The sequence below is a fragment of the Channa argus genome, chromosome 1 (assembly GCF_033026475.1).
Source record: "Channa argus isolate prfri chromosome 1, Channa argus male v1.0, whole genome shotgun sequence".
In the NCBI taxonomy this organism is placed as follows: domain Eukaryota; kingdom Metazoa; phylum Chordata; class Actinopteri; order Anabantiformes; family Channidae; genus Channa; species Channa argus.
This window is the reverse complement of record NC_090197.1, coordinates 46,426,658-46,451,660: the sequence shown is the minus strand read 5'-3', so window position 1 is coordinate 46,451,660 and position 25,003 is coordinate 46,426,658. Positions and strand designations below refer to the sequence as shown.

Genomic DNA, 25,003 nt, shown 5'->3' with positions numbered 1-25,003 from the left:
CAGTCACTGCTATAAAGTAAGTACTGATACTTTGCATGTTTATCCTGTAATAATTTACAGTTTTGGAGGCTTGTTAGCCTAATGTCCTTGTTGTTGTTGTTGTTGTTGTTGTTGTTGTTACCTTTTCACCTAAATAGTTTTTTCAGGCCTACTACCCCCAAGTAGGCCTGAAAACTATATTTAGTGCTACTTTAAATCAAACTATTTCAGCGTGCCTACAAGTCCAACCTTTCAGTTTATGAAATAACGGAGTCCAGGCTTTTATTGTGAAAGGACAAAGCCCGGAGCTCCGGTGCTCTGTGTGTCGTGAGGCGGTGTTGACGCAGCTGAGGCCGCTGAACGTGCAGCGCTGACAGGACAGTGGTGGAGAGCAGCCGACGGCGCACAGAGCTCAGTGAAGTGTGTCTGCAGCAGCGATAACAACACTGGATTACCATCACACAGAGGTAGGCATGTTTCTGCTCCCATCACTGCTGCATATGCGCCTTCCGCGGCTCTGTGAGATTTCTGACAATTGTCTATTCTTATTCCAAGTCCACCTCTTATCCACAGCTTGGCACCTAACAGCTGACTTTGTGTTAATCCTATATAATGCACCACTACTTACTGTATTTCTTTTTAACCACTTTATCCTCCAAAGCCAATTCAGCAGGCTTTGTTCAACATAAGTGCTTTTATAAGTCAGTCGATTTTTGATTTTGGATCTCAGCAGACCGAGTCTGGCTTTGGGACAGTTACTGCAGTACAGGCAAATCCATACAGTGGAAATGCGACCCACCATGGGTACTGCACTCTGAAGCTGAATGCCCAGGAGAATCCCCAAATACTTAAATCTGGGAATTCAAAGCTTCCTGACTTTACTGATATTTCACCAAATTATTAACAAAACCTTCCCATTCTTTATGTTGGCAGACAGCTGGGAAGCTGTACTACCAGCTGTTATCATTGCGAGTCATTAGCAGCAGACCACAGACCACTCCACATGCATACAATAAGGCTGTGACATCAGGACAACACACTTAATGGAATTCATACTATGCGGCACCGATTTTTGATCAGATGAAGAAAAAAAATTGATTAGATAAGAACCCATGTGATAAATTATTAGCTGTTTTACTCCACAGCTAATGATTCAGGAGTCCACTACTGCATTGTGAATAGTAGTAATAAAACCCGTTGTATTAGTATTTTATAGGAAAATTGTGAGAGAGATTTTTCTAATTTTCAATTTGTATTCTTGAGATATTGTGAGTATGCAAGACTACCTGAACAACTGTAATTTGTAACTGCACAATTACACAAGTGTCAGTATCTGCTGCAGTTTTTGACCCAGTGGATCCACGAATGTTAAACTTCACGTTCAGGTCTGACAAACATGTCTGCCTGATGCCTGAACAACATGTGACGACTGTCTCACAACACAAGTGTGGACTTTACATACACATACAGTACAGCATTGCCAATCCAAACTGGCTGCTGTATGTGTATAAGTCGTAGTAACTAGGCCCGGTTAGGACTTTTTACCTGTATCTAAAGTTGTATGTAACGAGCAACTACAGTTATATGAAATTTAAATAACAAACATATAGAGTAACATCAATTATTTTGTCAGTTTTGAGGTAAATTGCTACTAAGGATAAAAATGTATCGTAAACATTTGTAATAAATTATTTCCAAGGTTTCAGGGTATTTACCGTACTCTATATATGTCCCCTATGACTCCATGTGTCCACACAAGTTGTGAAAACATCCAGTGAGAACTCTTATTTATCAATCCCATTAAATAAATTAGAAAAGTAAAATAAATCCATATCTTTAATTAATTGCACTGTCAGTGAGCAGTGTGTTTTTCCTTTGAAACTCAGCAGATCTCTTCACTTGTGTTTTCATTCATAATTTTACTCTAAAAGGAACAAGCGTAACATGACGCAGCACAAGCTTCCTAAAATATTAACCCTAGCACAAATAATTAATCAAAGCGCTGTGTGAGGACAGAGGCAAGGCCAGTCAGACTGTATCTTACTCCAAATTCATTTCTCAAAACTAACTGTTCTGGTCAAACAGTTCATACAGATACTATATCTACACTATATCTTTACTCAAAAAGCAGACAACATCCATTACTTACCAACATGTTAATAGACTTTACATGAGCAAAGACTGCTATGTTTAACTTGTGTTTTGTTGACATATTAATACTCAAATATACGTGTGTCAACTCTGGATGACAAGTTTTTCAGTTTCACTGCAATGTTGACTCAGTAGTAGTTTAGCAACACATAAAACAGATTTCTGGTTCACAGCATGTTAGCAGAAGAGTTGTAGATGTTTACACAGACATAGGACAGGTTTGCCTGGGCAAATGGAACCGGCACGTCAAGCAAATGCTTGGTACAGTATCGAGGCTCAGCCATGAGCCCTTTTTTAATCAATCACCCAAAAGGCTGCCATGTCTCTTTTGCACAAATTGGATATAATTTTTCAGTTTGAAGAAATTGAGCATATTTATTTCTAGGCTACACTGGTAGAATTTATCTTTCAGAAAGGTAATACTTGTTTATTTGACATTAATCAGCCTCAGTGCAAACTATTCTGCAGTTTCAGGCTAAAGATTGACTTGACATTTTAAAGAAGAGTTTTCTTTTGGAATTATCCTTAAGCTACTGACCAGTGATGTTTTGAGTGTAAAATATATGTCACTGCTGTAATGCTGTACAAAACTATTAAAACCAAATGTTATATTTGCTTTTGTGAGCCATTAAGATCTAGTTTTAGCTTTTCAAAGACAGAATACAGTATATCAAGGTGGTGGCATTTCAATCTTTTAGCCATGACAAACAGAAATGATAACCTTTAGAGTAAGGCTGGGAGCTGTTGGAATGAATCCCACACAGTTGTTAATATTTCATGAAGTTAGTCCAGAGTCACGTTACACAGATCCCCTAGATTTGAGATGAGCAACCCTCAGAATTATAAATCTCAAAACTGTGTTTTAAAGATTTGCTAAAGCCAGCTGGCCTCCAGATCACACAGTCTTGTTTTTCCAAGATCCCCATGTGGTTTGGAAGTCTGTCACAGTAATAGAAACTAGGAAATACTTACAGTTTGTTTATTTAAGTAAAATTCTGCACATATTGTGGCAACCACTTCTATATGTTTATTTGATACATATAGTATAGGCCTACTGTACCGATGTGTTCACAATGAGTTTAAACTTATATTTGATGTAGATCAAAATGTAATACAAAAGTAATCTGGGTTAATGATATTTATATCAGTATATTTCTTCATGCAAACTGCCCAGTGAGGCTGAAACAGACAAAACCTGTAGGAAACACTCTTGTCTTTATTGTTAATGACGGATGGCTTTGGATCAGGCCGGATGTTTCAGCCAGACACCAGGTTTCTGTTTCCACTCCATGTTAATGTTACAACAAGTTGCTTAGCAACCCCCCTAGGTCGGCTCTCTCTGTCGGCTGCCATTGGCTGAAAGCGATGGTGAAGTGTTGTGCTTTAGTGTTTCAAGGTCTGTGGCACAAAGAGGCCCTCTGATCATGAACACATGTAAACAAGGCTGTGAAAATACAATTTATGCTTTGGTGACAGATTTAAGCGGCACCCTTCTCCAGCAATACCACACCCCCAACATTTGAAAGCAACTGTTGGAAAACAATAGCATCATGTCCAACCGGAATTATCCAGTAACACTGGTGCACTGAAGGTTTATAAGTCAATCCCTACAAAAACAGTTGTGAAAACTGACATTTACACTGTTACCTAGGAAGCCAGGCATTGATGGAGCTGCCTGTTGTTTGTGTTTGGCTATGATGGGACAAGTCAGAGTGGTCCAGCGTTCCCAAAATAGCAATCTGATGGGGACCCTCTGGAGTCCTGCTGCATGCTCATTTCACACGAAGATACCTTCATAGCACTTAAAATTGCTGGATTATCACATTGCTGTTTATATTCACGCTTAGCCACCATATCCAATGACTCAATTATCAAGTAGTCCTGTCACCTAGGTGCTTAGAGAGCTATACTGGGGAGCACACTCAGAGCTTCCATTCCACATCACAGTCAAAACATCCAGCAGAGACGAGGAAACACGCTCCCTCACACAAGGATTTGAATTGTCACCGCCACTCACCTAACATGCAGTATGGCCTTGTATCTGAGTCAGGAGAAAACTTCTGTGCACAGCTGAGCTTATCTTCCATGATGACGTAAAATGAGCAAAATTATATTCCTACATTAAGTGTCACTATATTATCATATCAAAGTTTCAGTATATTGTGGATGTTGCAGATTTTTCCCAGTTTGGTGACTTATTGTGTGTTATGTTAGGGTTATGACTGTCTCCGTATTTGTTCAAAGGCTTTTCTTTCTCTGAACCTTTCACTCAGTGCCTACAAAAGTAAATTCTCTAAAAGCCCCCCTGAGGAGACACCACAAAGCTACTTGAATATTCAGTTCCATGTTTATCCTCACTCCGTGGTCTGTGATCCGAGCTTTTGCACTCTTGGCGTGTAGCCTGGAGCCCTTGCAGTGAAGATGTATCACCCTGTGTAAACTGTCAGCTCAGTCTTATTACACTGGCTCTAAAAGTCTAACAGGCATGTTATAAGCTGCCTGATTCCAACACTTCTGTAACAGGCAGTTTGGTCCATGTGGCTAGTTGCGGATTTCTCGGGACCCTCACACGTATTATCAAAATGTTCCACATCCAGTATCAGGGCTTCTTATGGACTGCGGGTCTCCTCAATCCCAAATTGACACACCTTTTATTGTGTATGAGTGTTTTTTTTTTATTCCCAGATTCCAGATGTGGTCAAAACAGGATCTGAAATATGCCGGTGATACACTACACTACTCTAGAAACTCATCAACTCCCTGTGTTACTGTCATTTTTCTTTATTCAGACATAGAAGCAGTATCTATATACTGAACTCTTGGTTTAAATGCCCTCCATTGTCAACATCAGTGCCCAATCCTGCCTGTAATGACTCCAGTGTGTAAGTTACATACATTTCCTTTTATGCTGCAAGTGTTTGAAATGAACTTCAAATAGCTTGGTAGAGGAATGTGTAGAATCCCAGGCGGCTGTCCAGTGGGGAAACTGTTTATGGAAGAGAGTTAGGCGGGTGGAGGGGTAGGTATGGGTTGCTTCTCAATTAGGGAGGGATAAGCTGCTCTTCCAGAGCAGCCCTTTCGAGCCATGTTTGGAGCTGTTTGGTGGGATCCATGCACAGCGCTGGATAGCTTCTCCCCTCTTTGTCATTTGTTGACAAAGCAGAAGTCAAAAGGCGTTATGTAACAGCTCTTTCTCTGCGTTCATAGTACAGCTGAGTGTGTGATGAGAGCTCTTTTGTGTAATAACATATTTCACTTTTAAGGCATGCTCTGACTGCACCACAGAGAGCCCCCCTGTATAAAATACCTCACTGTTAAACTTGGTACCACCACACCCTTGTTTAGTTTTCAGACAAGGCAGACAGAGAGAATCTGGAGCCGTAGTCAGATAAAGTGTTTGTTGCTGCTGATAGAAAATGTTCTGTTTGGCTGGTTAAGATACTGAACTCATAAAGGTGTTGATAGAAAAGACCAGTTTGTTGGAAATCATCCCGTTTGCTTTTCCCACATTTGATAATGTGGGAGTTTCACTCTTATCACCTACACTATACAAAGAACATAAAAGCCTCCCTTTTGTGGCTCCCTTATGTTTTACTTAATACTGTAATCAAATTGTTTAATACCATTTCTTGTAATGTTCACTTCCTACTACTCATCAAATGTTGAGGAGAAGAAAGTCCTTTTAACTTCTGTTGTATCTTTTACTTGCTCTTCAGAGAAAAACTGGGGGAGATTTTCTTTTGGGTGACTTCTTGAAATGAAAACCTATTGACAGATAAAGAGACATTATCAACTTTGGTGTAAAACGCTGGAGAGTCATATTAGTCAAAAGCCCAGAATGAGCCTTTAGGTCAAACCTCAGTAAAGTGCTTTCAGAAAAGAGTTAATTCACTTGACATTGAGCTTAAAGATGGTTAAAATAAACCACTTAATGGATTTGGTTAATGGTTTTATGATAGAGAAACAAATAAGCTTTGCATAGAGGGTGTCTGGTTTGTGTCTGACAATATATCCAGATTCAAAATATATTAAAATAATGAAGTTGGAAATGCTGAAACAGCATTATCAAATCCAATGTAATCTAATCCTTTAAATATGAATCAACCATTGCTTAGACCCTAACACAAAGCCTGAGTATCCAGAAAACTTTACACAACCATTTGCAACCAGTCATTTGTATAAAATGGTCTACATTTTAGTAAAGTAGACATTCCAAAGAGACTACAATAAATCTATGTGTGCTTTAACATGCTTAGTCAGACCAGTCTAATGGCAGTAAACTAATTAGAGTCCGGAGCCAACGGCCGGTTATCTTAGCTTAACATAAACTGAAAACAGGGAAACTGCAACATTTGGGTGTAAAACTTTGTATCCCCCTAAATGTCAAAAAGAGTAAAACAGATTTCATCTGTATAATATTTAATTCAGCTAGTACAATGTTCCTTAATCTTTTCATTCATTTATTAAAGGGGATGCAAACATTTGCTTAAATGTAATTGTCATAATGTTACTCTTTTTAATACAATCTTTGACTATTTTTGTTACTTATTGTATGATGATGAAAGAACATTTTTATTAGCCAAATGTGCATTGTTAGTTAGGTTAGGTTCATGGCTACATTAGCATGCCCTTACACTGATAAGGTACAATTATAAGGTACAGTACAATACTGAAAAATATACTGGTGCATAGGTCTGTGTCACTCTAGTAAAAGTAAAAAAATAACCTAATACATTTTTTGAGGAAGGAACATTTCTATTAGCTCGATGTGGGCGACTGTGGTGCAGGAAGGTAGAGCGGTTGTCTATCAATCCCACCTCCTCCAGGCACATGTTGAAGTGTCCTTGAGCAAGATGCTGAAACCCAACTTAGTTGCTCCTGGTGAGTGTTGGCCATCTGTATGTGTGTGAGTGTGAGTGTGAATAAGAAGCAGTGTAAAACGCTTTGAGTGCCAATAGGTAGAAAAGTGCTATATAAGTGCAGACCATTTACATTAAATATTCTGTTAATGACAGAATTTCTTCTTTTCCTTTTTGATGTTTCAAAATAAGGGAATGGAAACTTTTGCACCTAGTAGCGTTACTTTAGCTGCTTATAAGAATGTGACAACACTAACTAACACATTTTGTCATGTCTGTTAATTTACACTTATCAAAAATGTGCAGGCAAGCTAGTTCCTCCATCTTATAGTGTTTATGCTAAGCTACGCTAATCATAGACAAGAGAATAATGATGAACTACTTCTACAGGAGTCAATCATTGCTATGATTTTAACTTATTTATGACCTGATCTCATGCTATAAATGCTCGTTTTTGAAGAAAAGCATCAAAAGTTCCTATAAAGTGTATATGCAAGTGGTCTAGATGGTGTTTCTCATTTTTGATTTATAAATGACTAGCAAATGGTAATTATTAGTTACTGATACCAATTCACATTGTAGTATCTATATACACTATATATATGTATATTTCTGGTGGCATATAATTGTTACCTTTTGGAAAGATTTTCATGTCAGGGTTCTAAATATACATTTACATGCGGTCAATAAAAGTCTTTGCAGTTTAACATGCTGACTGACGATTGAGGCATTAGGGCCTTGCAGACACTTGAGTCACCCAGTAGTGAATTCCAGAAACCGTCAACAAGTCTGTTGGCCTCTCATGTGCTGGCCCTGCAAGAGCCTTTCAGGAGGAAGAGGATTTAATATGGTGGTCTGTGCAGTTGTTTAGTGGGTGCCACATTCCCAGGTGAGATGTGGTGACAGGTCCATCTGGACATGCCTGTTGTTAAAAACAAACAAACCCTCTAAATAGCGAGGGTCAAGTTCATTGCTGGGACCGTCCCACCCAGACAAGACCCTCACCGCTCAGCCAGACGTCTCAGGGGGCTTCAGAGGGACCTGACACATGTGGATTAAGGATTATTTGTGCACAGCTTCAAGTATGTAGTTCATCTCCCCACATCCACGGTGATCCCTGGGGATGACCATGGTCTTTTGGGAGTTTTTTGGAAAGGTATTTTAGCCATGCATGAGAGAGTTCGGAGATTCAATACTGTATGTTTAAGAAAGTGTAATGTCATAGTGGAACTGAGAGATGAAAATGGGATGAATCATCTGGCTTTTGCTGCATATTCCTGCTTTTAGGTACAGACAGATTTGAGTTGAGAAAGTGTTTCATTGCAAGTAATTTTTTCAACCTTGACTGATTTTAGTGCCTGAATAACAGCTGCGCTGTTTGAGGGGTTCTCAGTTCTGTAAACTTGGTGTCCTTGGAGACAAATGGAAGATGTGTAACATCAGCAGGATTGTCACTTGCATCTGTGGCAGTTTTTGTGTTCTTCCTCATTTTTAAGGAAATGTCACAGAAATTTTTGAATGTACACTTGGTGTGTTATTCCTATGAGGCTACGAGTCTAATCTAACAGCCAGTTCACCATGAGATCCTGATATTAAAAGCTTGAAAAATTGAACATTTTTAACCTTTTAGCTCCTTCCTGTAATCATTGTTATATAACTGAATAGCCATTCATGAAGCAGAGCCATCAAAAATCTTCCTATATTATAAGGTACGTTTAGGTAACTTGCTGATTTACAGGAATTTGGCTGATTAAGTCCAAACTTATCTTCCTGTTGCTATTGGCAGGCCATCCCACAGCTTCTGCCCCACTAGCCTCCTGTTTTTCACAGATTGTATCCTTTACCCAGCTCTGCCTTAAGGCTTCTCTTCCTAAAAAGGCCAGGGGTGCTCTCATGTGTTTAAACAGTGAACTGAACATTGCAAACAGTCAACTTCAGATTATCTTTCATACGTGAGAGTGTCAAATGATCCCACTTCCGTCTTTCTACTGTATATTCACCATCTTGGGGTTCATCTGAGGACACAGTGGAAGTTGAGTTTAGGTCAGTGTAAGCACTCCTCAAACAAATGTCTGGTAATGGTTTTAGAAATGAGATCATGGATGTGTTGTCTCTCTGGGACACAGGGGGCCAGGAAGTGACTTGAGTTTATTAAAGAGAGATGGGAAATAAATACACAGTATTTCTTATGTGTAGGGACAGCTCAGCTCCAAGACTGGAAGATGTTTTAAAAGGTTTGTGCTTTGTGTCCCCACGGGACTGGTTTGGAAATGCTCCTATTTTCCCTCATCCATTAAGGCCTATTTGTGGAGGTTTCCAGCTGGAACATCAGTCCCCTGCCTGTTCTGCAGACTGACTTATTTACAGGCAAGTGTAAATACACACAGGCTCACACAGAGTCAGTATCAGAACAAGCAATGGTACAAAGTTTCAAAGCAGCATACTGGAGATGACATTTTGAGATGAACTTTTTAAAATTCCTTCAGCATCAACCATAGCAAACAAATAAGAATAGTGTGTTTCTGTATTTTTATGTGCACGAGTAAGTGTTTTATTGTTTTGTGTGTGTTTGTGTCTTGACTCAATTAGCCCCTTTCTTGGCATTTTAAATGGGGACATCTCCTAAATCATTCGTGGTGGCTGAGCACAATGGGAGGCCTAGCGTAGCGATGGGAAGTGTTTCACAGCCACTTCTCTGGTGGCCTTGGTTTTGCTTCTGCATGCTCAACTGATGTAGCTCAGATTAACATATGTTTCCTCTCACTCACTCCCTCCCTTCTTGCTCTTAAAGGGTAATATGGGTAAACTTTAAAATTCATAATAATGGTTGAAGGCAGACCAAACTCCCCCCCAAAACCAAATAAATAAAGATGTGTAAACTCATCTGCACCTACAGAGTTAGCTCACTAATTTCTTAAAGGTAGCAGTTCCAATATTAAATTGTTTTTAAGGATCAACAAAATGTTTTTACATAACACCTATAAGGTTGGATACTACAAAAAATATAATTTTATTTATTAGATTGTGCTATAACCAATGTTAAAGGTTATTGTTTTGTGTTTGGAAATGTATTCACTTTTCAATAATGACTATATTAAATCATTTGACATGCTTTTCATCAGTTACCAAACAGATGCAAGTTCACTAACTTCCTTTCTGGTTGCACTAGATCTCATTTCAGTGTGTAACGCAACCATAGGAGTACCACCATAATTTCATTAGCTGCATGTGCATGCTGATTATAGCTTTTACGGAGTCTACTATTGTACAGAAGCTGCAATGAATGCAGCTCTTTGAGTAAAATTTCCTCTATATGTTTTATTACTACTGCCTTAGTAGTAAAACTTAATGCAGGCTGCAACCCAACACTGCAGTGATGCATTTGCCTGTTTACCAAACTTCCTCTGCTAATCTTAGAATCTTTCTGATGTGAAGTTTGGTAAGCAGCTTACAGAGATCTTATACACTGTATATCAGATCTACTTAACTTTCAGGTGGGGACCCTGTTTTGCTTTGTGGTTTGTTACACTCAATCACGTGTGTACTCGTGGGTCTTGTTAAAAAAACAAACAAAAAACTACAAGCTGTTTAACCTTTCTTTACTAAATGTATGCCTGCATCCGGTAAGCTACAGTACAAACACCGGGGATAATTATTTATCAGTGCTAGATTTAACTGTGTACTTGTGTTTTGAGTATTTTGTAGTTCAAATATCTGTAGGCTGAATTTTAATTACATACACACTCCAGGTATCAGCTCCTTTCCTTGACGTCACTGTGGTAAATATTTGTCTTCCCTGTTGTTTCTCCTTCAGGGCTCTTCAGCAGAGGGCAGTGTAAGACCGACCACAATCCCCAGTAAGTCAGCGCTCTGTCTGAGTTTATTAAGGAATTCACTGCATCTCATTAATATCTTCCTATGATTGTGTAATCATGTCTTCCATGCCAAAATAAAGCTAAATCAGTTCATTTAAAGGGCGAATTCACCGATTCTGAACTTGCTTTCTATGACTTTAGTTTAGGATGTAAATGCACGTTAATGCTTTTAACTTCCCTCTGCTTTCACTATATTAAAATATTCCTCTGCTTCTAGCTGAAAAACTCCTCCAGATGACATCAACCGGCATTGAATTTTTTTCATCATTAGGATTTTAGATGATGTCATCTGGGGGAACCTTGGGCAAGCAGGTTGACCATGATTACAAACTCCTACTGCTAGTATGAGCAACATAATCTGAACTGAAGGTTCCTCCAAGTGATGTCATCTGGAGAGACATTTTTCAGTAGAGAGATATTTTTAATGTAGGGAAGTAAAAGGGAAGTTTAATGGCATTTATGTACATACACTACACAAACTAGAACCAAAAGAAGCAAGTTCAATGTCAGTGAAGGCATCCTTTAAAGTCATTCATTGCTGCTTTCTCTTGCAGTTTTTCAGAATCCATATGTTCTTTCTATTTGCTTTAATGAATAGGAGATAATGCTAATGCAAAGCACATTAAAATATGCATTAAGCTTTTTATTCAATTCAATTCAACTTTATTTATATAGCTCCAATTCACAACAAAGTCATCTTGAGGCACTTTACGTAATAAAGACAAGTCTATACAGATATGTCAAATAAAAAACACGATATGCCCATTGAACAAACCCTAGGCCCTTTATTGAAAACCATTGAAACCATAATGAAAATTGAATAGACATTGAATCTATTTCTTGCACTTTTTCGGTAATACGGTGGTTTTATCTTAACCAGTAACAAGTAAAACCCTTGCATATAATACATACAAAAAATGTCATCCTGTCTCTGTGTGTGTGTATGTCCCATCAGGTCCTCGATCGGTCTGCGCTGTCAAGATCACGCCTCTGTCAACCATGAAAGGCTCTCCTGACCTAATTCCTGCTGCAGGTGAAGCATCCTCTCCACCTTATCAATCTTACAGCACATGCAACTGTGGAACGCCTAATACAAAGAAAACTTAGAAGAGACTTTTAAGACTCACTTTTTAACAACCTGTATTGGGAAGATAAGAAGCACACAGGACAAACCCCAGCTGCTCTACTTTTAGCCTTGACAGTGATCATGTGATCATGGCAATTAGTTTTGCAATGGAGTATGATATTAATTGATGGCCTGGTTTTGATGTTTCATTCTTATTTTGATCATTTGGGGCATGAGGAGTGCAAACTGGGGACACAGAACAGAAGCCTACTATGCCTTGAATAATTAGGGGCTGTGGAAGTGAAGCTCTTGTTTTAAATGTTTTTAGATCTGGACCCAAGCAGAGTGTGCAAAGGGAAAGGAGTCGTGACCTTAAGGGCCACCCTCGTCCACATAGATGATGAGGGCTGCATCAGCGAAGAGCCAAACGTGATCACGATGCCAAGTAAGTCAGGGTGAATGCATCGAATTTCACAACAACTCTCTGCATGATGAAAAACTATTTCCAGGATTGAAATCGTGTAAGAAAAGGTAAAATCCTTGTAAAATGTGGACCGAGTATGTTGCTTAAAATTAAGGAGTATTTCATCATGTCCTTTAGTTGTAAAAATTCCTCACATACCTTTCAGGGATCTTTTTGATGTCAGCATTATATAACGTCACATTTTGAAGTATATGCTCAGTCATAGGGCGCACTCAGAGTTGTGATTAAGGGCGATTGCTCATATTTTCTTTCTAGTGTCAAAGACATTTTTTGTTGCACCCTTCCCACACTGAACTTTGGACCAAAGGGCCTTGACTGTGTGCTTGTTTGTTGCATAGAGCAATACTGGAACTGGATTGGAGGCTAGCCAAGGCTTTTGGGGAGATGGTTTAATTGTTGTAGAGCCTGAACATAAAGGCCATTGGAACAAATGGTCTTTGCAGCTCCCTGAATAGGCGCTTTGTTCTGGTAGCAAAGTTCAGAGATTGTGGGAGATTCTTTTTTTCCTTTCCTGGAGATATTACCACTTCTGTGCATGAAAACCACCAAGGAAAGCATTCACACCCCATGGAAAGAAATGAAGATTTATTTTATGAGCAATTAGCTGTTATGGTTTTCTGGTTTTCTGTTATACATTCACTGAAATACTATATTATTTAGTATCGTCCTCTGTGTTCTGATTCTTGCTGCGCTGGCTGCCAAACTGAGAGAGTTCTGGACTCTTTTTAGGTGGTTGGACAAACCAGATTAATGGAGACAGCTCTAAAACAGGACTGGCTGTGGGAGGGGACAACATCACAGCTGATTTACCTCCTGTAAACAACACTCAGTGCCAGGTACGTTTACTTCCACACGATTTAACACAGGATCTTTGTTGAGTTCTCTGTGGTTTTACAGTTATGAGAACTGTGTGATCTCTTTTTTGTAGGGTGTTTGGTTACTGTGAAATTCCTTGAAACATAAATGTTTTTTTTATTTCTGGACTGTTTCAGGCTAATTCACCTGAAAGCATCAAAGAAAATCAGGCTCCATCCTTCACCAATATTCAGAACTGCATCACTTCGACTTCCAGCTCTGCTTATCCCTGCACCAGCACAGTTAACCCCACCATAGTCCTCCTGCAACACAACCGAGGTGAGGACACCAGTTTTGCAAACGTTCCTGGACAAGTTTGGAAACTTGCTGTCACCCAAAACTTTTATGTGTCTGTGTGGCATTTTAACAGTCAGCTTTAATTTACTCTGGGCTATTTCTTGACTGTTTCATGTCTGTAGTCGATCAGCGTTCCTCACTGTAACACATTGGCAGTGCTTTCACGTGTTTGCTTTATTGCTTAGTCACACTTCACTGTCCGTGTCTGTCTCTCTCTCACAGCAGAGCAGCAAAAACATCTTTCTCATTTGGAAGGTATGCCATAGATTCACAAATATTTGCAATTTATTTTTAATTTCTAAGACTGCTGAGTGTAGCCACAGTTTTATTGCAAAGCCAAAATCTTTGTCAATCTCTGTCAATTACCGATTGTTGTACATGACACATGACATACTGTACAATGCCCTGATATTCTGCTTGTGATTCATAAAAGTTGTCATATGATTGTTTTTAACGTTCACTTCATGTTTATTCATATTATGCTGCTTTTGCACATGTACCTCTGCTGTTTTCATAGTACACGAATCAGAATTTAGAATACATAAAAGAAAACATTTATCCTTCTTGCAACTAAAAAGTTAATTTCATTAGCAATAAAACACACCCTTATAATTCAGGAAGTTAGTTTATTTCTTTTTTGTGTGTGGTGATTTCTAAAGGCTAATGTAATTGATATTAGCCAACTGTAGGCCAATGTATTACAGACATTACTGAATCAGTTCTGTGATATTCTGATTTTTTTCTACCTGTGCTACAAGCCTTTAGCATTTTTCATTATTTTATATTTAGTGATAAAAGTACCATAGGATTGTTTAGTGTTTAGTGTGCCAGACAGCAAGCATTTACCATCCATCCAGTATAGCTTAACTGAACAGGATAAGAATTTTTTAGAGTTGGAAGTTTATTGTATTCAGCTTGCATTATCTGTAAATGCTGATATGTAATTTAATGCAATAGTTCAGCGTGACCTTTACTGCAGAGCCCCAACTGAACCAGGTGTTACCTCTCCTTTGACCTGTCGTGTGCTGTGTACTTTTAGTTTTGTCCAGTTTACAGGTTTAGTTTAGTTTAGTTTTGTTTTGTTTTTACAGATCCAACTCCAGAGCGGGATAAAAGTCCCAATCCTGTGAGAGACACAGTTAGTCCAGTCCCTGATATGGACGAGAAGAGGCTGCGACTATCACTGCACTCCCCCGTCTTCAGTCCTCTCAACAAGCCCATTGTGCCTGTGCGGGTGAGCAACAAAACTACTGTCAAATGAAGATTAATCTACTCTCTGTAGATGTTTAAAGGATGTTTTGTTCATCTGTGTCATCTGGTTCATATTAGTCTTTGTCTTATTTAAATACATTACATAGATCTTTTGGTTAGAAGTTCTAAAACAACTTTATTATTATTATTGTGTCTTGTTGCTTTATGCTGATTTCAGGTTTTCGTTTTATTTTTAAGCAATAAATCTTTTCTCACAGGAAATAATTTTGACCTGTCATAACAGATAAAGCACAGGTGTTACAAGCAATAACAAAGATAACAGTTCAATTATGCTTCCAGAACACACAACAGGACAGCCCTGGATTTAATGCAACCATTGTTAATAGTATTAGTTACAGCTGTGACAAGTCACGGCTCCTATTAAAAAACATGTGCTGGAACATCACCAGGCCTATTATACTCCTGTTTGAAAAGTACAAAGCACAATCTGATGTGCTTAGTTATTAAAAATGCCTACATTCTAATTTCAGAACACTGAAAAGTCCAAAGACTGGTATAAAACGATGTTCAAACAGATACACAGAATACCCGGTAAGAGAGTTAATTACCATTTCCAATCTTCGTGTGTTTAACCTGTTTTGCATGTCCTATTTCTCTGTTGGTGTCCAAGTATTGTGTATGTTTCTATATGTGTTTGTATATTATGTCACACTGTGCTCTGTCTCTCCATCACTGCACTCAGAGCCTATTGAGGAAAACCCTTACCGCCCCACCTACATTTTCCCTGAGAACTATGACTATCAGATGAAATCAAAAGGTATCCGATGGCAGTAACTCCACTCTCGCTGGCTTTACTAATTTGCCGTCATCCTGGGACCTTTCACATACTTTAACTGTGTTTAGTCTGTCATGCCTGATCACATGTACAGGTACAACTCTCGCAGCTCTAAAGTATTTGAAAGGATTTAAACATATTTCTTTCCTTTCTCCTTCATACATTAGAGCAACTAACTGATGTAACTCAAATACAGTTAAAGGCAAAATCTGCGGTCCAGATTTAATAAGTAACCCCCCCCCCCCTACCAAAAGCGAACACATTACACTGTTGTCACTCTTCAATGGATTGAGAGGCTTTTATTAAAAGATTGATCAAACAGAATCTGAATCCTACATATATCAATGTGGGTGAAAAGCCCATTGAGGAACACAGCAAATGCTTATTATGCTCATTTATGCATAACTCTTTGATTGAGCACGAATGTATCTCCTAAGTATTGTGGTCTAGGAAAAAAAATATGCAGGCTTTTATAGTGTTGGCCAGCATGTAGTCTCCCCTTTTACTGAATTTAAACAACTTGTTCATTGTCTCCTTACGTAACCAACTAACAGAGCAGTTTAGAGCAGTTAATTTCTCAAATGCCCGAACTGGGCTGTAGTGTAGTGTAGACGCCACTAGATGCTGCTGCTGTTTTGCACTTGGGTTGTGGGGTGTCCAGGCCTGGTCAAGGCTGCAACCCTCAGTCTGTTTGCTGCCAATAATAACTTCAACCAATTAATATCTGGGTTTACAGTTAAGATGATTATGGTTAGGGTTTTGTCCATGACTTTGGTTTTAGCTCTGCAGAATGACAGAAAGTCCTTTTTTGCTTTTCTCCGGTTCAGCTCAGCCCATTGACTTCCAAATGTAGTTGTGAGTTTAATGGTTTTGCAAATGCAGCCTAACAGCAAATATACTGTTTACAGAAAGATCAGTCGGAATGTTGTGGCTATGGCCTTCTTGCTTTACAATACATTACTTATTCAAAGCCTTGATGTCCATCAATGCTCAGATCCCTTTTTAGCTCAGTAATGCTTCCTGTTAAGTGCTTCGATTTGGCAAACTTTGATTGAATTTGATAAAGTCTGGCCTAATGGAAGGTGTGAAGACAGGGGGAAGACACGGGAAAAATGTGTTTTAATACCTTATGAATAATTTACTACTGTGTTACCTACGATATAGAAATTACTTTTGACTGATTGTTTTTTGCCCCCTTTCAGATGATGGTCCCACTCCCTTTGGTTACTTGGAAGATGGTGAGTTTGGCAATTTGATACAAATACCACACTCCAAATTATAGATGTGCTGTGAGATTTAAGCAGTATAACCTTCAGTAGACTGGTGTCGCATTAATTCAGCTGAGTGCAATGTTTGCAACCTCACATTTATTTGCCTGTTTTAGTGAAAACTGTCCCACGCTCAAAAAGTGACGCTGAGGTCAATTCGAGAACCTTCTCGATGCCAGTGCCAACACGGACCTCTTCCCTCAAACCCTCTGCCAAAAGGTCAGTTTGCTACATCTACTCTAACTCACCAATATTCGATTTAGTGCTTAACACAAGACCACAGGATGATTCAGGTTTGTCTTTGAAGTAAGAAGCTGTTTACAACTTAGAGTTCTTCAAAGGCCAGGTTCTATAATTTAGCTCACTATAAATGCAGTACTTTTTCTTTAAACAGTGGCTTCAATAGTAGATCTGTTCTCTCAGTATGATATTACAATTATTATTATATATTATAACTAATTTATAATAATGTTATCCTTTTATTATTATCACTCCAGAAAAAACTACGTACATCTTTTGATGAGCAGTATTGACCTTTATGTATAGTCTAAATGTGTGTAAGTGTGACTAAACGTGACTGTACACAGCATTGCCAGGGTTATTGTGTCCTCACTGGCTTCCACTACTGTGTCCTCTACTATTTACATGAAGTCTGGTTATTCTCACCCCTTCACACAAACACACACACACACACACACACACAAACACACACATGTCATCGCTGACACAGGATGATCTTCCCTCTAAGAAATGACTGAAAGAGTTATGGAGGACAGGTGATGGAGGATTAACTCCTGCCCTCTACTGCTGCCTATCACATGTTGAGGAGTGACTTTCCTTCTTCCAAAGTGGTTATTTATGAAGGGGTGTAATGCTGTTGGATGTTCTTGACAGCCACAAAGAGTTTCATTCATAAAATTGTGATTTTTACATGTTGAGAATCTTATTTCTGCTCTTCTCTGAACCATAATTTATCCTGTAATCCTGTAATAATTTAGCTGTCTGCTAAAAAAATCTCACAGGAAACGGTACACTCTGTTTTGTGTCACTGGGTCCAATCTTATTTACCCAATTGAGTTACTGACTTGGCTCAAATGTGAATTGAATTTTATGACATATCATCATTAGAGAACGTGAGGGAGGGAGAGAGACAGGGCAGGGATAAAGAGGGCAGACGTCATGTTTAAATTAAAAAACGTCTTAGCCTATACTGGTTGCCATGGAGACTACTTGATAAGGATTGGCTCTCTTCCATCCCACACCCCGCCCCTCCCTGACACCCGCCTCTCCACAGAAACGAGTGGGAGCCCCTAGATAAAAAGGTAGACACCAGGAAGTACCGCGCCGAGCCCAAGAGCATCTTTGAGTACGAGCCAGGAAAATCATCGGTGCTGAAGCTGGAGAGAAAGGTAGGCTAGCTTCCTGTCTTCTTCTCTCTTTCTCTCACTGTGTGCCTTTCGTTCTGTCATGTATGTCATGTGAGCTGTCCCCTACTCCACCCACCATCTACACCACCTCTGTATCTATGCCCCTCAGTGGCAGCTTCACTAATAGCTTGGAAGGCAACATCTGTTTGGTCTGATTCACCATGTGCAACACATTCCTGAGAGTGTCATGTTGCGGTGATAGATCCTGCTCGGCAGCAAGGGGGCATCACTTAGAAGGACAGTCATTGTGTTTTCTGTCTTCAATTTAAGGTTATTTCGATGAATAAGCTCAGCGTGAGAGGACCCCAGCACAGACAGAAAACATGAATCCTGTTTGTTTTCTTAAGAGGAAGTGTAATGCTTTGTACTGTACTTTCATCTGTAGCCTTGGTTTCTGCTGAATCAAGTACCACAGCATTATTCAGTGTCCTTGAGGGCTGTCGTCTTCTAAGGATGAGTGAGTTGTGCCTAATGGAGAATTTTGTAGCTGCTCTCCAAAAACAGCCCTGCTGGAAATATGAAAAATATTCTTGAATATAGTCAGAATGCCTTGTATTATTATTAAAATTATCTGCTAAATGGGTAAGCAAATTTAACTTAGCAAGGATTCTCAAAACTAGCAAAAAATCTAACTGCTGAAAAACTGCAATGAGCCTTAAAACTAGAAAAAATGCTCAAATTACAAATTAATTGTGGTTATTACAATCCAGTTTTTTACCACAGACATATTTTAAATAAGTATGGTCTCCTTATTAAGCTGAATTTAAGAAATGATTAGTTAAAAAATTAATTAAATCAGCTTAAAATAAGATGTAAAATTATTTAACAAATGTTAACAAACTTGAACTTCAGAATAACTTACTAAAGTGAATGAATTAAGACACTGAACCCCTAACAGCCCATCCCCAGCTATGCAGTGCCGGTCCAAGCCCGGCAGAAATTGGGGAGGGTTGCATCAGGAAGGCCATCCGGCGTAAAAACTGTGCCAAATCAACATGAGGACAATGATCCCCTGTGGCGACCCTGAACTAACGGGATAAGCCGAAAGGACAAAAAAAAAATACAGTACAAACTGAACAGTCATTTAGACATATTAAGTTAATCTCTAATTCTAGTTAAACTTTAACATAGTTCCTGTCAGCTGCCAAATTTTTCATCACTGCCTTTACTCAGTGACCACACCCCAAAAGTGTATTAATGCTCATTACTACAGCAATAATACAGTAGTAGTAAGGCAGGCAATAGCCAATTCAATTAATTTGTCACGCAAAATTCAGTTATTGAAAAACAAAATGAAGCCACAAAAAGAAAGTCAGCTTACAGCGTTAGCATAACTACACCAATGTTAGTCTTTCAACATGATGTTGAAAACTTATTATAGTCATCTCTCTATCTTCATCTCTGTCTTTGTATATTTCTCAAAGATGGCTAAAGTGCATTATAGCATAGCTGAGTTGTATTCAATTGGGTCATCCTTGTATGAATACGTGAGACTTTCAGTTTTCATTGAGCACAGCACTCAGTCATTCATGTATTGCTGTATGTGTATTGTATAGAACATTATACATTTCTTTTAAAATGTGAAATGTGAAGCTCAGGTTCTCCTCTCTGATAATTATTGTAGAATCTGAAAGTCCTTGCACTCGTTGACAATTACAGTATTAAAAATATATAAACAAATTTGAAATGGTGCCATTTCAAAAAACTCTAAAATAGAAAAGTTGTGTAAATGCTCTTATTCTTAGAATAAGGAAAACAATCCTGTTGCTCTCGTGGAGCATTATGCAGACCATTGTTGTAGCTTGTTATCGGGTAAATCAATATTAGCTGCAAAATCTTCCTAAGACAACATAAGATTTATTATCTGAGAGATTTTATATATATACTTGACAAGGTTATTCTTTCTTACAAAGAAAATAAGACTTTTTTAACTTTCTTAAAATAAATTTTTTGCGGTTAGTCACCCAGAGCTACAGTATATTTGTTTACTAGCAGAAAATACAGTTATTTTGCATTTAGATTTTTGGTCTTAAGGCTTTCATATTTTCCTGTTGCATAATAGAGGACATGAGTATGTTTATTACTGTGATAGGTAGGTAGTTGATTGTGTAATTATTGTTTGTGTGGTTCTCAGTTACATCAATATAGTAGATGTTAGCCAAGATGTGGCCCAGTTCCAGTACCAACAAATACACTAATTAATGTTTGCTCCAGTTCATCCTGGGACCACTGAAATGTTACGGTCTTTGTTGTTTTTTAATTACAAGCTTAGTTATCACAGGCTAGTGTCTACCATGCACTAGCTGTTCATTTTTTGTGTTAGGTCCATTAATTTGACTCTGTGGTGCCTTAAGTTGGGCTGCACCAACACTGTGCTGTATGTATCAGTACCTGGAGAAAAAGAGGTTGCATAATTTGATAGTTAGCCCCAGTGTTTGTTTGGTGAATAGAGAGAATTTCAATGAAAACTATAAATATGTATTTCACCTTAAATAAGAACACTTTTGTTTAATATAAACAAAGCATAGGTTTCTATTTGTCATGTGTATTTTATTTTTTATGCTCTGTTTTTAGTGGCTGAACCTTTGTTCTTGTTGTCCATGCTGACACAGAGAGACTTCCTACTCTATTTGCAATAGTAGAAATGCAAATTTCCCTTAGAAAGTTAATCTGAAGTTAACATGCGGCTTCAGAGCTGTAGGATTTGTGTCTGTCAAGCCAAGACTAGTTAGTTACCTGTGACCCAGACCCAGAATGGGTTTTTCCTTTGTCTACAGTCAGCTTTTTGGCTGCTTTAGTGTCATCTTTATTGAATAAATTAGTTCAAAAAAACAAACCTAAAAAATGTGAACCTGTTCTCAAACTCAATATTCTGTTTTATCATAACCTCTAGTGGTGATGAAGTTTCATCTTGAGTGAGATCACTTAGTGTTGATTTATATTGTTAGGGAAGAACATCACCTCAACCAAAAATATTTGATAGGCTCATTACCTTGGCATGTATTTTCTGTGCTGTCTGAACTCATTTCTCTTTGTCTTTCTCCTCCTCTTCCCATTGCCATGCCCCTAGACTCAGGATGTAAGTCCAGAAGATGTAGATATAGAGAATGAGCCTTGGTATAAATTCTTTTCAGAGATGGAGTTTGACAAAGCGGTAAGTGGTCACTGTCTTTAAAGTGACAGTGTATTTTATTGCATGTGATAACATCCATGTATGTATAATGCCTAAACACACCGTGTTTGTCTGTAAAAACTACTCCAGTTTCTGCTCCCAATTTCACTTTCTATGTTGTACTGAATAATTTTCTTTGTAACTTAGTTTGCTCAAAAAAAGTCATCTGATGGCATGTGTCGGAGGAATTTTTTTTAACTAAATTGATCAACATAGTTTAATGAGACCCACCTTTAATTTCTATTTTGTAGGATTTTTACTAAGCACTTGATAAGCAGTAGCTGTTGTCATTCTTCACACTATCACTATGCTATTTTAAAGGATTTTGTGCCCCACTTATGTGTAAAATATTCAAGTGAGTTCTATTTTTGCTTCGTCTTTAGAAGTGTCTCACGTAACATTTGTTTGTATGCATCAGCTCAAACAACCGAATACTGTCTGACAACTTATGTTAGCTGTGACTTTTATCCCCCCATAGTCTAGACAGTTAATATTTGATGCAGCTGATTATTGAGCACGATTTTATATGATCCAGCAAATCCAGAGGTACAAATGATAAATGATGAATTTATTACAGGGCACTATCATATTTCCTTTACAACAGGATTTTGCTTTCTATTGCCAGCCATGCCAGCAAATCCATTCCTCCATGCTGTTAACTTAACACTTTGTTTTGCTCATTTTGACCTGCATGCTGCCAACTAGAATACATATCATAAGTCAGAGGCCTTGGCTGGGTGATTCATTCAGAAGTCACTCATCACTTGGAGAGCCTGCAGTCCGTGCGGCTACTGGGCTCCAGCATAATCCAAGGCTCTTGAAATAATAATTGCTGCCCATCTGCTATCTGGTATATTTACCAGAATATCCAAAGGGGGTCAGGCCTGTTGAAGCAGTATACGGTGTCATGACAAATCCATGCCTCGGGCCTTAGTTGGCATCAGACAAGCGTGGCACCTGGGCGCCCACAAACAGATGTTGATTCTCCTCGCTCTCAGTCAGTGAGAGCCACACCGCCACACCCTGGATCATATGAGGTGGCACCACTGACTACCACATGAGGTCATATTCTAGCATCAGCCAGACTCAGGGGCAGAGTCTCCTGTTCCAGGTTTGTGTATATGTGGAGGAGGTTTAGTGGTGGAGGCGACCCACTCTGTCTCATGGCAGCCTGGATGCATGCCAGAGGAGCCCGGCCTGATGATTGGCTCCTGTTTAATGTCAAAGTCACTTCTAAAGCTGCATCTGGTATGTGCACTATTTGACCTTAAGGCTCAGCCAGACAGACTGGCTCATTGAGGCTTGATTGACGTATCGGCACTCACTCTCAAGTGAGTGCTTGTTCTTAGTAATAGCCTTCAGAGTGCCAAGGAGAACCACTTCTACTAACAGAATAGCATTATAGTAGGGAAAAAGTCTTGACAGTGTAAAAACAAAAATCTTCTCTGGTTTCATGTTGCTAATTAGCTAATCAACTAAATATCAATAGGAGGCTAATGCATTTGATAATCCTTCAAGACTGCACCACACTTCCCTCTTCATAATCCTGTTCTGTCAGATCATAATGAGTCGTCCTCTAGTTTCACTAAGAGTGGCACCTGCCTATAATCACAGTAATAGATCGCTCTTGATGAATATTTACTGTCAAGGTTTTAGGTTTAAGATAAATCTGGAAACACATGCAGTGACAGTTTCACCAGGCTCTTTGATATACATCACTAGCTGAACCTGGAATTCAAAACTTAACTATGCTCAGGAAGTGTGAGTCCATTAGTCAAGCATATGCTGATGAGGGGGCTGCTGCCACACTGTCTCAGCACTGAGCTTCCCTCTGCCACCTGACATATTCTAAAGGAGGCAACTCCATAAGCCTGCCAGACTGTTTCATATTAGACCTCTGTTATACACTTAACCTTTAGCTTTAATCATTTAGAGGAAATGAGATGAATGGGGTACAACAGTATTACCGGTTATTAAAACGGTTTGTTTTAATGAGAACATATCAACAAATAATATGCTGGAAAGACTGGGAGTCATCTTACCATGACCTACTCATGATCGCTATCTTGAAAATGAAAGCAGCACACAGGATCCAAAGCTCTGAGTAGCCTGGGACACCTGTTAGGAAACATGCAAATTCTGCAGAAACGTTGTCATCGGTGCTCCCCTGACTCACTAAGGCCTTCCTTCATGTCCATATACAGCTTCAGACGTCTTCCACTGTTGAATGAACTGTCAAATTCTTTGTGCATCTTTGTCAGTTTTAATGGTTTTACCTTTTTATCTAAAGATTTTACACAAACCCACCCTATTTAGACAGTTTAAAAATAACCAGATTAAGATTCCAGCCCTTTACTCCAGATAAGCCTTGCATGCTTGTTTTTCTTGTTTACTTTCCACTAGTACTGTGTGTATGTAAGTCCAATTAGTCAGATGTGTCAGAGGACACTGTCTTCTCTCCCGGATTTAGATTTGAGGGGGATTCAAGACATGGAACAAGCAAGAGCTGCAGATTATTCAATGACACTGACTTTTTCTCCAAGTAGACATGGAACATTTAGGTTTATAAATAGATTAAACTGTAGACCTGCCAGCCATTTGTTCTGTTCTTATGAAGGTAGGCATTTATTCTGAAAGGTTATTAATGACATTCTGCCCTGGCAACTAAGTGTAAAGGCATGTTGTGGCCGATGAGCTGTTGAGAATGCTCCTTGTCTGGTCATAGGTGTGGGAAGTAGAGGCTTGGCTGCACCATGGGGAAGTGGATGTGGTATTAACAGCATGGTCGAGCTCGTTGGGATAGGGATTGTGCAATCGTATTTGCAAACAACACTTGCGCTCTTATTCATAGTGTCCGTGTCAAGTCTGTTATTTTTACCCACTGTGACGTCCGAAAAGAGGAAAGCAACAGAAACAGTGGGCTAAAGTTAGTTGGCCGTAAACCATTCAAAATACCAGTGGGTGCTACCACACTGTACGACCCCCCCCCCCCAGTGGTTTGAAGATAATATTTGCTTCTAGATAACAACAACCTTTACTCTTATTGATCAATTATTTATATTTTTTCCTGGCTTTATGTTTTTGTTCTTTGTGACCATAACATTGGTATGAATATCTGTTTCTTTTTTCTATATGAATGTTTTACTGTATTCTTTACTTTGTCTGTGAGCATTTGCCTTCGTAAAGGTTTGTGTGTGTATATGTGTGTTTGTGTGCGCGTGTGTGTGTGTGTGTGTGTGTGCGTGTGTGTGTGTTAAGGAGAGTGTGTGTGTGTGTAATTCAGCCTGCCTGTGTGTGTGTGTGTGTCTGTGTATGTGTGTAAAGAAGAGTGGGTGTGTGTGTAATTCGGCCTGCCTGCACCACCAGCTGGTTAATTGTCCCGGTCTGGTCTACTGTTAATGAGAGTGACTCAATACCAGACAATAAAGACGGCTTCACTGGGAGACAGCAGCCTATTGGCTGAGCCTGTGACAGCCCCCTCCCCACATGGGTGCCCCCTGACCGATGCACGCCCACCACCCCA

At 39.0% G+C, this 25,003-nt stretch overlaps 1 protein-coding gene across 9 annotated transcripts in view; it reads left to right on the top strand.

The window, feature by feature from the left end:
• The first annotated feature begins 295 nt into the window (after positions 1-295).
• LOC137139514 (sorbin and SH3 domain-containing protein 1) overlaps positions 296-25,003 on the top strand; it is a 39,976-nt gene continuing 15,268 nt past the window's right edge. For 5 of the 9 annotated variants that reach the window (XM_067526934.1, XM_067526923.1, XM_067526915.1 and 2 more), the window contains exons 1-15: positions 8,104-8,145; positions 9,288-9,356; positions 10,804-10,846; positions 11,820-11,897; positions 12,259-12,375; positions 13,144-13,250; positions 13,407-13,548; positions 13,789-13,821; positions 14,658-14,800; positions 15,309-15,369; positions 15,521-15,595; positions 16,816-16,851; positions 16,998-17,100; positions 18,176-18,290; positions 21,379-21,462. In XM_067526934.1, coding sequence (XP_067383035.1) covers positions 8,113-8,145; positions 9,288-9,356; positions 10,804-10,846; positions 11,820-11,897; positions 12,259-12,375; positions 13,144-13,250; positions 13,407-13,548; positions 13,789-13,821; positions 14,658-14,800; positions 15,309-15,369; positions 15,521-15,595; positions 16,816-16,851; positions 16,998-17,100; positions 18,176-18,290; positions 21,379-21,462 — 1,239 coding nt within the window. In that variant the 5' untranslated portion in view covers positions 8,104-8,112. Of the gene's footprint in view, positions 447-8,103; positions 8,146-9,287; positions 9,357-10,803; positions 10,847-11,819; positions 11,898-12,258; positions 12,376-13,143; positions 13,251-13,406; positions 13,549-13,788; positions 13,822-14,657; positions 14,801-15,308; positions 15,370-15,520; positions 15,596-16,815; positions 16,852-16,997; positions 17,101-18,175; positions 18,291-21,378; positions 21,463-25,003 lie in introns of those variants that run through there. The other 4 variants (XM_067526906.1, XM_067526866.1, XM_067526874.1 and 1 more) reach the window with 4 other exon arrangements.